Consider the following 15,951-nt stretch of genomic DNA (forward strand, 5'->3'; position numbering starts at 1 on the left):
GCGGCTCAGAGAGTGTGTGTGCGTGTGCGTGTGTGTGTGTAGAGCGGTGGTATAGATGCCGTGCCCATAAATCACGGTCATGAAGGCAGAGAACCCAGCTATACAGGTGCCCGACACACACACACACACACACACACACACACACACACACACACACACACACACACACACACACACACACACACACACACACACACACACACACACACACACACACACACACACACACACAAAAAGTTTCAAACAGGCTCTATTTTTAAGCCGCTGAGCCACAGAAAAAAAAAAGCTGTCGCAGCCTTTTTTAATTCCCTGCTGAAGCGGTTCCACTGATCAACCAGAACCAGACAGTCAAGTCACGCAGCCTCGCTTACCGCCTGCACGCGCTGCCTGCGCCCGCCCTCTTAAGAGGGTAACCCTGACAGGACGCTCTGTTTGGTAGAAGCCTCTTCAAACCCTACACTTACATCCCTCTGTGTGCTTACAGAGTACAGTGCAGTCCATTAAAACACTGACGATGGAAAACAGCACACAAAACAGGACCCTCACACTGGATAAAGGGTAAAGGAGGTGGAACACCGAAAGATAAGACTAGCATAACATAGCATAACGTAACATAACATAGAATAACGCAACATAACGTAGCAAAACATAGCATAACGTATTATAACGTAGCATTACGCAGCATAACATAGCATAACATAGCATAACATAGCGTAACGCAGTGTAACATAGCATAACATAGCATAACGTAACGTGGCGTAGCGTAACAGATACAGGAAGCTGAAGTACATGGAGTCAGGGTATTTACACGTCCGTGTCAGAGGTGGAGAGTTGAAGAAGTAACAAAGACGTCCTAGTTAAGAGGAGTGATGACGTCACTCACCTGAGGTGGAGCAGCACCAGGGTGGGTCGTTGGGACACATGGAAAGGAGAAGAGCAAAGACACACCGTCAACCTCCATCCTGTGTGTTTGAGTGTGTGAGTGTTGGTGTACTAGTGTGTGTGTGTGTGTGTGTGTGTGTGTGAGGTGTTGGTGGGAGTTTGCGTATGTGTGTTTGTGTTTGTGCGACTGTTAAGTTTCTACACGTTGCATTAAGGCAATTTGAGCTCCCACTACTACGATCTTCTAGAAGGAAACAGGGGTTAGAAACACCAGACGGTGGCGGTTGATTGGCCGCAGCGCGGAGAGCGTGCAGGGTGATCCCCAGACACAGACACAGACACACAGAACACAAACCCGGTGCAGACACCACCCTCCAGTCAGAGCAGAAAGAGGAGTTAATCTGTGGTTGTTTGGTGAAGGAAAGAGTTTCTTTCCCCTGAGGCGGTCCACACGGTGATTAGTAGCAGCAGCCCTGGACAGCCCGGTGTTAACACATCCGAGGGGAGAGGTGCATTGTGGGTCAGACAGAAGACAAGAGGACTCACGAGTTAGTGAAGAATCAAACCAAACCTGGAGGCGTGTCCTCCGTCCCAATCGGTGAGTGTTAGTAAACTACAACCAGCGCTGGAGCAGCCAGCCCACCACCGACCAGACGCACACATCTACAGCCATGCAGGGGAGGGATTGTACGGGGGGGGGGGGGGGTCTAGATCGGCGAGTCCCTAGCGGACACCACGTGCCCTCCTAGTCCCTAGCGGACACAAGGCGCCCGGCCGCGGGAGAACCGGGGAAACAATGTGAAGCCAGTCACACAGAGAGCAGAGGCGTCTCTTTGGCGCGCAGCAGCTCTGCTTCATGATCTGATTCAAATCGTTTCCTCCGTCGCGCCCGGGGCCCCGCCCCTAACCAACCTTCCATGACGGGGGCCACGCTGGGGGCCACAGGGGGGGCCTCCAGGGGCTCATTGAGGCCGGGGAAGAAGGGCTTGGCGGCGGGGTTCAGGTAGGACCCGGGCGAGCCGAGGGCCGTCTGGGGGGAGGAGGCCAGGGGGGCGTGGCAGTCCCGCGGGGGGGGCGCTGGACGGGGGCCCGCCCAACGTGGGGCTCTTCAGGGAGGACGAAGAGGAGGAGGAGGAGGAGGAGGAGGAGGACGAGCGGTGCTTCTTGTTCGCCGTGGCCTCGTCGGGGCGCTCTCGGGGGGGGGCGCGACAGTCTTGCGCGCTGGTTCTGGGGGACCGCAGGGGGGCGGGGCCGGCGGCGTCCAGGACCACCCCCGGGGGGAGGGGGCACCCCAGGGAGGCCGGGTAGTCGCCCAGGTCGAACAAGTCCCCGCTGTCGCCCACGAGCCAAGAGCTGTCAGAGGGGCCGGTCGGCCTAGGCGACGCCCCCGTCTTCAGGTATTGGTCAGGGCTGAGCTGGGAGGCGGGGCTGAGGACGGAGGGGTCCGTCAGGGTTGGGAAGGGGCTGTAGGACGCCATCAGCACGCTGCCCGCGTCGAACAGCCCGCCGTCCAGCTCGTCGCCCATCGCTGCGTCGTCGTGCTCATGGGGCGTGGCAGAGAGAGAATGGGCGGGGCCAGGGCTCAGGGGGGAGGAGCCGGCGGGCATGGTGAAGGGGGCCGCCGTGGCCTTCAGCCCGCTGCTCTGGACCAGCAGGGGGGCCGGGGAGGAGAACAGGTCCTGCTCCGGGGGGTCCGGGACCAGGCCCTCCTCGGGATGGAACTCCTGGCTCCGGCCGCTCCATCCCGGCTCCGTACCCGGGAACGGCTCCTCCGGGGCAGGGAGGGAGGGCGCGGCCGCCCCGACCACCACCAGCATCTCCTCCGGCCCCTGGGGGCCCGCCGGGAGGAAGGGCTCGGCCGTCGCCGCCCACTCCTCCGGAAGCTTCTTCCTGCTCTTCCCCCTCTTCCCGCGGCCCCCGCTCTTCCCGATCTGCTCCTCCCAGGCCCCGTCACTCCCCGGACCCCCCTTGTCGCGGCGCGGCCCGACCCGCTGGTAGGGGTCGTCGGCGGGGGCGGGGCCCTCGCTCTGGGCCTCCGTGGCCTCGGGCTGGTCCCAGGGCCCCTCGTCCTTCTGCCTCCTCTTCTTCTTCTTCTTCTGCTTGCGGTCCGAGGCCTCGGCCTCCTTCTCGTCGCCCCCGCCGTAGGCGGCGCTCTCCCTGGGGGGGCGGGCGTCGGGGGCCAGCTGGTTGGCGTGGCGACTGATCACCGTGGAGACGCTGTCGGTGAAGGGGAGGTCTGCGGGGGGGCAGGGGGCCGTGTCCGACCACAGGAGGGAGGCACCTTGGTGTGTGTGGAGGAGAGGTAAGAGTTTAACACGGAGGGACGGGGGAGGGGGGCATCACGCTGACACACGTGCGCGCTCACGCACACTCACTTACACACGCGCACACGCTCACTAACACACGCACACTTACACACGCGCACACGCTCACTAACACACGCACACTTACACACGCGCACACGCTCACTAACACACGCACACTTACACACACACGCTCACTAACACACGCACATTTACACACGCGCACACGCTCACTAACACACGCACACTTACACACGCGCACACGCTCACTAACACACGCACACTTACACACACACGCTCACTAACACACGCACATTTACACACGCGCACACGCTCACTAACACACGCACACTTACACACGCGCACACGCTCACTAACACACGCACACTTACACACGCTCACTAACACACGCACACTTACACACGCTCACTAACACACGCTCACTAACACACGCACACGCACGCGGCACACACGCTCGCAAAATCATTTACCGACTGCTATGTTGGGATGCTTCACCCAAAAACAAATGGTCCATAGCATTGCAATCTTTCCACAGAACGCAGAGTGGGAATCCTGTTTCTTTATTCACAATGTTTGATTGTAAGAATGCGACCCTGGAACTAATTAACTTTCTGCTGAATGACTTACCGAGGTCAACTTGTTCGTGTGGAAAGTTGACCTCGTGTGGAAAGATTTTTATGGAGTAGGAAAGAGAAGGGTCATTAAATCTATTGTTTTATTTTTAGTGGACCTGGTGGCTACATTACTCTATGATACAGACAGATTGATACCTTTTCTTATAATAAAACCTTTAAATCACTTCATCTCGCCTAGCCTTCGGGGATTGTTGGTCGATCTACAAATGCTAATGAGGAAGAGGCCAGCTCACCATCCATCACCGCCTCAGGGCAAACTCTGTATCACACACACACACACACACACGAAGCAAACTCATTCAAAAGTTAACATAATACGGACACATCAAGTACACACACGGACCAACGTAACGCACACACACAATTCAACTCAGGAGGAGGCTCTGTTTGCCTAAGACAGAAGACTAGCGTTCCAGCCAGATATTCGATGACTTCAACAGCTAGGATAGGCCTCAGTCTGTGAGCTAGCGCAGCGCTCCCATGCTGCCACTAGGGGATCAAAGCCAAAAACGTATCAGGCACGCTGCCAGTCCCAGTAGGATTTCGAGAACGCCAAAAGTAACTAATATTTCATTTAATTAATCTGGGTAACCTGTAAGCAGAGCTGGTCTGTTGTGGCTTTGCAGAACAGAGCTCGACGGAGCAGAGGTATTGTTGCTGAGAGGAGGAGATTAACTCGCCGTTTCTGACACTTTCAGTGTTGTGTGTGAATGTGTCTCTGTGAATATGTCTGTGTGTCTGTGTATATGTGTGAGTGTGTGTGTATGTGTGACAGTGGGTGTGTGCGCAATAACCAGGCTCTGCCATTCAATACATGAACAATGCTGTTGTTGCAGCAGAGGCGGCAAGGGGGGAGAGAGGGGGGAGAGGGGAGAGAGGGGGAGAGAGGGGGAGGAGACGAGGGGGAGAGAGGGGAGAGAGGGGGGGGAGACGAGGGGGAGAGAGGGGAGAGAGGGGGAGGAGACGAGGGGGGGACGAGGGGGAGGAGACTGCTGCATTGTTGAGTCACTACCTGAGAAGTAACGACACACACACACACACACACACACACACACACACACAAACACACACACACAGGCTGCTAAAGAGGACCATGGAGAGTGGCTGTGATACAAACTCACTGCTTGGTGGATGACCCTAACGCGGCACCTGATGAACACATTAACTGGGCTGGGGTCCATGCTCTGTGGGCCTGATGAACACATTAACCGGGCTGGGGTCCATGCTCTGTGGGCCTGATGAACACATTAACCGGGCTGGGGTCCATGCTCTGTGGGCCTGATGAACACATTAACCGGGCTGGGGTCCATGCTCTGTGGGCCTGATGAACACGTTAACTGGGCTGGGCTCCATGCTCCGTGGGCCTGATGAACACATTAACCTGACAGGGTCCATGCCCTCTGGGCCTGATGAACACATTAACCCGACAGGGTTCATGCCCTCTGAGCCTGATGAACACATTAACCGGGCGGGGGTCCAAGCCCTCTGGGCCTGATGAACACATTAACTGCAGAGCTTGTGTTGTGTTGTGTTGTGTGCGTGTCACGATGGAGGGCAGAGTGTGGCTCTGAGCCTGAACGGCTCAGGACCAGACAGCTTGTCAACACATTTCTACCACCCGACGGACGACGCAGCGTCAATACCGCGTGAAAGGGTGGGTGAGGACGTCCCCTAACCTGCGATGGGCATTTGTCAAAAACCTGTCAAGCATGGAACAACCACTGAAGGTTATAATTTTTGAGCTGATGCATTTTTTGATGGAATGCGTGGCTTTTTATACACAGGCCTTTAGAGCCATCGGGTGCATTCCAGCTGTGTAGTAAAACACACCTCTGACAATAACTCGCTGCACGCACACTGTGTGGACGCCGTGGGTCCGGGGGGGGGGGGGGGGATTTGTGGGGGATTCGGTCCGTCGGTCTCAGCTCGTCCGGCCCTAGATGGACCAGATGGCTGAGGAAGTGTCGAGTCACGGAGCAGACGGCTAACAGCCTAGCGCCCGCGGCCCCTCCGGTCTGTTCCCCACCCGTACCCAGAGCTCCACCGAGCTCCCAGGACACCAAACCACAGCACGACTGGGGGCCGCTCAAACCAACCCGCCGCACTGCGGGTTCTATTATGGTCTAATTATTAAACCATGCGTCTTTCATACTAATTCCTTTTGATTAGGGTTGTGTTTTAAATTCACAAATAGTTCTTTAGATTTCATCAGAGCTGCTGCGCAACCGATAAGAACTAAAAGTCACCGTTTGGTCACCAGATGCTCTTTCATACACACGACAGTCGTCCTTTCGGTGAGATACTAAATAGTCACGAGATGCTGTATTATACACGCGATATAGTCCTCCTTTAATTAAATACTAAAGGAAGTCTCCAGATGTTGTGTTAATCACCCGATATAGTCCTCCTTTAAGTAAAATACAAAATAGACCCGAGATGCTGTATTATAAACCCTTATATAGTCCTCCTTTAAGTAAAATACTAAATAGTCCTCAGACGCTGTGTTATAAACACACAATATAGTCCTCCTTTAAGTAAAATACTAAATAGTCCTCAGACGCTGTGTTATAAACACACAATATAGTCCTCCTTTAAGTAAAATACTAAATAGTCCTCAGACGCTGTGTTATAAACACACAATATAGTCCTCCTTTAAGTAAAATACTAAATAAGGCTGCCAGTGAGCTAGGCTACTAAGCTAAGTCATCCCTCTTGCTGGGGGTACAGCAGGCGCTATAAGAGGCACCAAAGGGGCGGTCATCCACAGGTGGGGCCTCACCTGGGGCCAGGGTCAGGGGCCCGCGGGGGGCCTGGGGCTCCGGGAGCATGGGGCTGTGCTGCTGAGGCTCGGCTACGCTGGGGGGCCGCTCTGCTGGGAGCGGGGCCACGCCCACCTCCATGAACCCTGGGGGGGGGGGGAACAGAGAGAGAGAGACACAGAGAGAGAGAGAGAGAGAGAGAGAGAGAGAGAGAGAGACACAGAGAGAGAGAGAGAGAGAGAGAGACAGAGAGAGAGAGAGAGAGAGACAGACAAACAGACAGACAGACAGACAGACAGACAGACAGAGAGAGAGTTATATCTACACATCCATTTTGCGATGGGCGTTTGTCACAAACCTGTCAAGTATGGAACATCCACTGAAGGTTATATTTTTGAGTTTATGCATTTTGAGATTGAATGCATGGCTTTTTATGCATGGGCCAATAGAGCCATCGGGTGCATTCTATCTGTGCAGTAAAACACACCCAGAAGTTGTTGCTAAGTAGAATTCTAACAATAAATCAATTGTACACGTTCCATGTGGACATTATGCCCACGGTCAAATAAATGAAAAGTTTCTTAGACAAAGGTTTATAGCTGTTGACCATGTAGTGACTGATTCCACCTTTTAAATAAATGATGATCCCGGAACTAAATTATCAATTTATGTTGTTGCTGAACTGCTGCAGGGTGGCTGGGGCGACAACAGAAACCAGCAAGAATGTAGACGGGAAAAGGTAGGAAATAAAGTGGAAAGTGAGGAACTCTTTGTTATGGCAGACATAGAAAACATGGTGGCAACGTCTCACTCTTCCAGCCTGGAGTGAGAGAGGGTGATATGAAGGGGATTAGCAGTCAGTTGCAAACTGATGCACATTTGAGAGAGACAGACAGAAACCGAGACAGATAGAGAGAGCCAGAGACCGAGAGAGATAGAGAGAAAGCAAGACAAAGAGAAAGACAAACACAGAGTGAGAGAGCGAGAGCTAGAGGCAGAGAGCGAGACAGAGCGAGAGATAAAGAGAGTGACCTCAAAAAATTATAAAAGGTATAGGCAAATAATGCTTTGGCAAATTAGGCCGAAAGAAGACGAGACAGAAAACGAGCAGATGACGTGAGGAAACCCTGGAATGACAAGAAAGTAAAGCTGGAGACAGGCAGCAGAGACAGCAAGGCTGAAGCAAACATTACGTTAGAAGGACCAATAGAAGAGGTCGAATTGATGTCATATTGCAGCATAGAAACTATTGTGCACGCAAGAGTATGAGACTGACTGGAGACCGTAGCACTGCATGCATGCAGATAGAAACTCTCTGTCTACTCGTGTGTGTGTGTGTGTGTGTGTGTGTGTGTCCTGAGCCGTAATTCCATTGACCCAGAGATGACAGAACTCATTAAGGATACAATGAGACACTTGCTGCGCAAACTCAAATACTCTGTGTGTGTATGTGTGTGCGCCCATGTCCATGCGGCTGTGTGTGTGTGCGTATGTGTACGTGCGTGCGTGTCTGTGTGAGCTTGTAAGTATGTGCGGAAGAAGTGTTTGCCACCCACTGTCTCTCTCCAGCCGTTGGCCAGTGACAGATTAACAGGCCGAACACTGACTTCATACAGTCAGACGGTGATGGACAGCGTTAATAACCTTAACATGTCACAGAGGAATGAACTACAAACCTGCTGAACCTCCTACTCAGAAGTAGTAGCATTGCGTAGCGTTGCGTGATATCCTAGCTATCGCTGTTGTATAAGGGGAATGGGTTAACCTAGCGATTGTTGGTGCTTGGCACTTGGTTCTATGAACACCCTTACTGTCCCGACAGCGATATATTGTGGTTTCTCTTTTTCTGAAAAATTTGCTTATTGTAAGTCACTTTAGATTAAAGTGTCAGCTAAATGCTCTAAATATAAAAGTAAATGTATTAACATCTACATCTTAACGTGAGCTGATAAACTAACTCTAATTCTAGGTTAAGAGTCAGGATTGTAGGAGTGTGGTCTGAAACTCCATAGTTAACATCAGTTAACAGCACACCGTTAACCTCGTACAGTTAACAGCTGAGTTAACCTTGTACAGTTAGCAGCATACATTTAACAGAATAGTTGACTGCATACAGTTAACCTCAGACAGTGAGTCAGCTAAGCTACCTGAGGAGGCTCCCATTGGACTGAAGCCCATCAGCTGGACCGGGCCGGTCGGGGAGCCCAGTGGGCCGGGAGAATGAAGCATGGAAGCTAGTGAGGAAAACAGAGAGACATAGAGTTTAGAGAGAGAGAGAGGCATAGAGTTAGAGAGAGAGAGAGTCAGAGAGTTAGAGAGAGAGACAGGCATAGAGTTAGAGACAGGCATAGAGTTAGAGACAGAGAGAGAGAGAGGTACAGAGAGAGAGAGAGAGAGGTACAGAGAGAGAGAGAGAGTGAGAGAGAGAGGTACAGAGAGAGCGAGAGAGAGAGAGAGAGAGAGAGAGAGAGAGAGAGAGAGAGAGAGAGAGAGAGAGAGAGAGAGAGAGAGAGAGAGAGAAAGAGAGAGAGAGAGAGAGAGAGAGAGAGAGAGAGAGATTAAATACATTACAGTGTGCAATAAAAGAGGGAGGGATAACGCAGAATATAAACCAAAAGAAGAGAATGAGGGAAAGAGAGGGGTCGTAGAGAAGTGTGTGTGTATTTCTGTTTGTGTGTTTCTCTCTGTATGTGTTCATGTGTATCTGTATGTGTGTGTTTCTGAATGTGTGCGTCTGGCCCGCTCTGACAGTAGGAACAGAAGGAGAAAAGTGTGTAGATCTTCTGCTTAGATGAACAGACACAATATCTCTGCAGTACATTCAAACTAAACTCCCTTTTTCTAAAGACGATAGCCCAGAGAGAGAGCGAAAGCCAGAGAGCCAGAAAAGAGACACACAGAGAAAGATTGACACCGAGAAAGAGAGAGACACAGGGAAAGAGAGAGACACAGAGACAGAGACACAGAGAGAGGGGGAGAGAGAGAGAGAGTCATCCTTTCATTGTTTTTTCTGAACCAGTATTGGGGCTTTATTGCCCCAGACTGATCCAATCCTCTCCAGAGAGGCCAGGGCTAGGGGTTAGGGTCTGAACTAGGGATTAGGGTCCGAACTAAGGGTTAGGGTATGAACTAGGGGTTAGGGTCTGAACTAGGGATTAGGGTCTGAACTAGGGGTTAGGGTCTGAACTAGGGATTAGGGTCTGAACTAGGGGTTAGGGTCTGAACTAGGGGTTAGGGTCTGAACTAGGGATTAGGGTCTGAACTAGGGGTTAGGGTCTGAACTAGGGGTAAAGGTCTGAACTAGGGGTTATTCTGGGTGTCACGGTCTGAAGGGGTTCTGTTGGGTGTTAGGGTTCTGTTGGGTGTTAGGGTCTGAGGGGGTTCTGTTGGGTGTTAGGGTTCTGTTGGGTGTTAGGGTCTGAGGGGGTTCTGTTGGGTGTTAGGGTTCTGTTGGGAGTTAGGGTCTGAGGGGGTTCTGTTGGAAGTTAGGGTCTGAGGGGGTTCTGTTGGGTTAGGGGGTCATGGGTCATGCTGGTACCTGAGAGAAGGTCTGAGGCCATGTCTGGGGGGTCCACCCGAGGCCGGACTTCACCGTGGGGCTCTGGACGGCCTGACGGCATCGTGGCTGTCACCTTGGACCCTGCAGGGGGAGGGACAAACACAGCACGTTACCAGGCTGGCATCATGGGAAGGCATGGACAACAAGCGCGCACGCACACACACACACACACACACACGCACACACACACACACACACACACACACACACACACACACACACACACACACACACACACACACACACACACACACACACACACCAAGCTATAGAGAGCGCACACACATTAACCCAGTGACATCAGAGAAAGGCAGGGAGAACACACGCTCACACACACTCACACACGTGCACACACTAGCGCTCACCTGCTGAGTTTGCTCCAAGAAGCAAATAGCCCAGTCCCATGCAGCACAACATCCAGTGCAGTAGCAACGAGCTAACAAGCTGCCCTGCTCCTCTATCTGGGTCTGTCTGCACTGCTGCCTCAGCTGGCTGTGAGCTACCAACGCTGTGAACCCTCAGTCTCACACACACACTCTCACACACACACGCGCGCACACTCACACGGGCACACACTCACGCGCGCACACAACCGCACGCACACATGCAGAGTCACAGTCGCACACATGCAGAGTCAGAGACACACATGCAGAGGCACAGACACTGACACACACACAAAGTCAGACACACGCAGTAACACACACAGAGAAACACACACACACACCCAAAGTCAGACACGCACACACATCCAAAAGATGGGCACAGCGCTGATCTGAGCGCATGCAATCAGGACGGGGGGGGGGGGGGGGGTGACAGGCTGCCCTGACACAGCACATTTCAGGTCCTCGCCTTCACCACCACACCCTCCTCTTCCTCTCCTTTACTGCCTCCTCTCCTCCTCTTGCTCCTCACTCTCTCTGTGTGCTCCTCATTACCCTGCTCCTCAGTTCAATTTTAAAAATCTAGGTCTCTTAACACACACGCACACAGGCAGACACACACACAGGCAGACACATACAGGCAGACACACACAGTCAGACACAGACACACACCCTTATCTGTAGTTGCTGAAGAGAGTACAGGTGTGAATGCTGTCCAGGGAAAGCCTCACTCCGCGAGAGTATCAAACAGAACCAATCAACACGTAAACGAAGCAAACCTCCACATCAACGAGTGGACGGAAGCCTCCCCTCTCCCGGAGCCAGCCCCAGCCCTCTGTGACAGTGAAGGGAGCGGACAGCGCGCTACCTACAGTCACAAATGCTTACACGTATTGGGTGACACACAAACCCACACACACACACGCAGTCTGGCATGGCCTCTCTCTCTCTCTCTCTCTCTCTCCCAGACCTTGGGCGAGCAGCTTCCCGCTACCCAATGGGAGGGTCAGCAATTGATTCAAAAACAGCAGAGTGCGTCCTAGCTCTATGGGTCCACGTGCCTGCTGAGAGAGTGTGTGTATGTGTGTGTGTCTGGACATCATCAGTGACACATGAGCAGGCAGGTGCGGTCTTAACAACCCTGGTGCGGCAATGACATGACTGTGGAGCGACCAGAGGCCCTCCACACGGCACCCAGGAAGTTTGCTAACGTGTCTTCATGAGCGCGTCCTCCGTCAAGACAGTGGCGAGAAAAACTAGCAAACCTAAAACCCAAAGCTAAAAGACAAAACTAAAACCCAAACCCCAAACCTAAATCCCAAACCTAAAACCCAAACTTAAATCCCAAAGCTAAGACACAAACCCAAAACCCAAAGCTAAAACAAACCTAAATCCCAAAGCTAAAAAACAAACCCAAAACCCAAAGCTAAAACACAAACCTAAAACCCAAAGCTAAAAGACAAAGCTAAAACCCAAACCCCAAACCTAAATCCCAAACCTAAAACCCAAAGGTGAAACCCAAAGCTAAAACAAACCTAAAACCCAAACCTAAAACCCAAACTTAAATCCCGAACTTAAATCCCAAAGCTAAGACACAAACCTAAAACCCAAACCTAAATCCCAAACCTAAAACCCAAACTTAAATCCCAAAGCTAAAACACAAACCCAAAACCCAAAGCTAAAACAAACCTAAATCCCAAAGCTAAAACAAAAAACTACAACCCAAAGCCTAAACACAAACCCAAACCAAAAGCTAAAACACAAAGCTAAAACCCAAAGCTAAAACACAAAGCCAAAAGCCAAAGATAAAACAAACCTAAATCCCAAACCTACAATACAAACCTAAATCCCAAACCTAAACCGAAACCTAAACACAAAGCTAAAACCTAAACTTAAAACAAACCTTTAACACAAACCTACATTCGCAAGCTAAAACAGAAAGCTTAAACCCACTGCTGCGTATGAGCCCTGCGTAGCCGAGCAACCCACTGGGACCAGAGTGACTCAGCAGATCTTTGAAGGACGCTGCCTCACTAGGAGGTAGAGGTGTCTTATCTGGCATTAGGATGCCGTCACATGAACACGGCAGCTCATCGGGATGGCCGAGCTGACCTCTAACAACACAGAGACACTGAGCTTCTGGTGCAAACATGGAGTGGGGTACCATAACTTATTTCTGGATTATTTATGTATTGTGGGGGAAATTAAACCAAAACAAAACACTGCGCTGTGAGTTCCAGGAATAGCTGACCCTCACAATTGACATCAGGAATCTTTTGAATTAAATATAAAGTTTCTCCATCTCATGCCTTGCTATAGAGATGCCGTATTTCAATATTAAACAGGGAAACCAGCTGACACGCTTCCCTCCCAGAAAGAGGCACTAGACTTCTGGAGTTGATCCAGGAGAGTCCAGCCGCCTTACGTAAGACTGTCTGCTGCGGGGATGGACCACACGAACCACTTCAGGGAGACATGCTGTGTGTGTGTCTGTCTGCCTGTCTCTCTGCGTCTGTTAACAACATGCAAATGCGTTCCCACACACATGACAAATAAATGGGCACATATGAAACACACACACACACACACACACACACACACACACACACACACACACACACACACACACACAGCATTGTAAGAGAATACAACGAATTTCCAAGGCCAAGAACAGCTAGGATCAGAGCCATCGGGACGACTACGCAGCCCAGAAGGTGTAGTCAGTCAGTAGATATCACAGCAGGAACAGACGGTTGGGTTCTTCACGTGAGGGTGACACCGCACTTCAGTCTCAACCTTCTCCCGTTGTTCTTGATCTTTCCATTCTTGATCTTTCTTGATATCGTACAATTAAAAAAATACATATGTTTTAATATATTGGGTATAACCTATATTGTACTTTAGATATCCAGACCAAACACTTTGGATTTCCCATCGGTGCTTCTGTCTGGTCACACTGGGAGGGAGGGGGGAGCCGGCTTGGCGGTCGCCTGTGTGTGCGTCTCGTCCCTCGACTTCGTAGCTCGCCCGGATGGGCCACGCGTCTTCAATCTGCCACGCTTGAGCACACGTGTCCTGAGACTTGCTTTTGGCACGGCTGGGGTGCACACACACGCAAGCCTGCACGCACCACGAAGAGGCACGAATAAAATAACATTGACGTGTGCTCTCCATGCCAAGAACACACACGCAGAGCTTTTGTTTTTCTGTTGTGAGTTGGCCGACCCGTGTATGTGTGTGTGTGTGGGTGCGCGTGTGTGCTTGCTTGTGTGTTTTTCAGGGGTCCCTCACTAAAGGGCTGGCCCGCTGGAAGGCTGTCTGTGGTCTGAGGGAGTAAATGTCACTGTTTGTTTGTGTGTTGGAGAGTCTGTGTGTCTGGGTCTGTATGGGTCTGTGTGTGTCTGTGTATGTGTGTGTATGTGTGTGACTGTCTGTCTGTGTGCGCACTAAATAGAAGAGAAAGAGAGAGAGCAAGAGAGAGAGAGAGAGAGCTGTTATTGCCATCAGCGTCCTTTCCTACCCCGTCCGTTTCCTAACATTGATTCTCAAAGTGGACTTTCAAGAACTTCATGGAGTGTGGTTCAGTTTCCATTTTCCGAACCACCAGCTCAGAACCTCACAACCTGTATCTAGGTCAAACACAAGAACAACTACAACTGCTCAAGGCAGACGTCTGGGGCATAATAACCACTACTAACCACCACTAGACTAACTAACCCCCACTTGACTCACTAACCACCAGTAGACTCACTAACCACCACTATATTAGAGTATGATGGATGGGCTGTCAGTATGGAGTATGATGGATGGGCTGTCAGTGTGGAGTATGATGGATGGGCTGTCAGTATGGAGTATGATGGATGGGCTGTCAGTGTGGAGTATGATGGATGGGCTGTCAGTGTGGAGTATGATGGATGGGCTGTCAGTATGGAGTATGATGGATGGGCTGTCAGTATGGAGTATGATGCACTATCAGTATGGAGTATGATGGATGGGCTGTCAGTATGGAGTATGATGGATGGGCTGTCAGTATGGAGTATGATGGATGGGCTGTCAGTGTGGAGTATGATGGATGGGCTGTCAGTATGGAGTATGATGGATGGGCTGTCAGTATGGAGTATGATGGATGGGCTGTCAGTGTGGAGTATGATGGATGGGCTGTCAGTGTGGAGTATGATGCACTATCAGTATGGAGTATGATGGGTCCATCACACCTTCCGCCAACAGCCATACTCCAGTCTTCCAGCACACACTCATAAGTTGTAACTGAATCAATTGGCTCGGACCGTAAACTGCCCTCAGCGCCAGCGTCTCCATCTGCTGACCTTCACCCCCTGCTGCTGGTGTCTGTGGCCCAGCGGCCCTGCTCCCCGCTGCTCCTGGTGACCAGGGGGAAAACCTCCTAAATCAACAAGAAGCAGTCTAATCTGGGATGAGCTAGTGCTAACAGGCAGCAGCGCTGAGCTGACTTCCTCTCCCCGGCCCCCAGACGACCCCATTATGCCCGCGCCACACCCCCCCCCCCCCAGATCAGACTGGGGGTCCGGCCCAGAGACACAGCCTGGTTCATGAGGAGGACAGTACTGCAGTGGGCACGCACAAACACACCCATAATAGATACACACACACCCCTACAGACACACACACACACAAACCCCTACAGATTCACACAAACCCCTACCCCTACAGACACACACACACAAACACACACCCCTGCAGACACACACACACCCCCCTACAGACACACCCCTACAGACACACACAAACCCACCCACATCCACGCACATGTCTGGATGTTATGTCTCTTAGATTCTGTGCATCACAAGCAGTCCCGCTCGGTAGAGCTGTCTAGCAGATTTAATTCAACGCCCGTATCATTTCAGGGCTTAATATAATCACCACACAAAGAGTGACAATCCCAGTAGCGTCTGAGCTCCAGCTGAAGGTGGAGCCGTTTTGATGCTCCAGGCGAGAGGAGAGAGAATCCAGTGAACTGAGAGAGATTCAAGTGGGGTTCACCACCCAGAAAGGAGAGCTACTGCTGTGACTCAGAGAGGAGCTCTGACTTGACCAGCACCAGGAATAGACCAGACCGGACCAGAGCCCGGACCAGGACTAGACCAGACCACACTAGAGCCCAGATAGGCCGGTCAGGACCAGGTGATGCAACAACGTCCACAACACGATGTCTGTGCTAAACACAGAAATATAATTCATTTTGTTTGCAGTAAACAGCATAGATTGACTTGGAACAATAACCTTCGCTGCAGTGCTCCTCAAATCAAGTGACAGAAGATTAATTACTCAAATAAATATTCTTCTACATGATATATTCTGGATAGGCTTGGATCAGCTGGAATAAACAGCAATACAATACAGTTGAAAGGACTATGCATTGAAGTGTAATAATGA

The 15,951-nt window shown here is 51.4% G+C and overlaps 1 protein-coding gene across 1 annotated transcript in view; it reads right to left on the minus strand.

The window, feature by feature from the left end:
* Positions 1 to 15,951, minus strand: part of LOC307088901 (uncharacterized protein) — a 67,863-nt gene that overhangs the window by 22,856 nt on the left and 29,056 nt on the right. The window contains exons 4-6 of the mRNA XM_079754958.1: positions 10,139 to 10,240; positions 8,748 to 8,834; positions 6,621 to 6,746 (exon numbers count right to left, since the gene is read on the minus strand). Coding sequence (XP_079611084.1) covers positions 6,621 to 6,746; positions 8,748 to 8,834; positions 10,139 to 10,240 — 315 coding nt within the window. The remainder of the gene's footprint in view (positions 1 to 6,620; positions 6,747 to 8,747; positions 8,835 to 10,138; positions 10,241 to 15,951) is intronic.

Source organism: Pollachius pollachius (genome assembly GCF_949987615.1).
Source record: "Pollachius pollachius genome assembly, chromosome: 17".
Taxonomy (NCBI): Eukaryota; Metazoa; Chordata; class Actinopteri; order Gadiformes; family Gadidae; genus Pollachius; species Pollachius pollachius.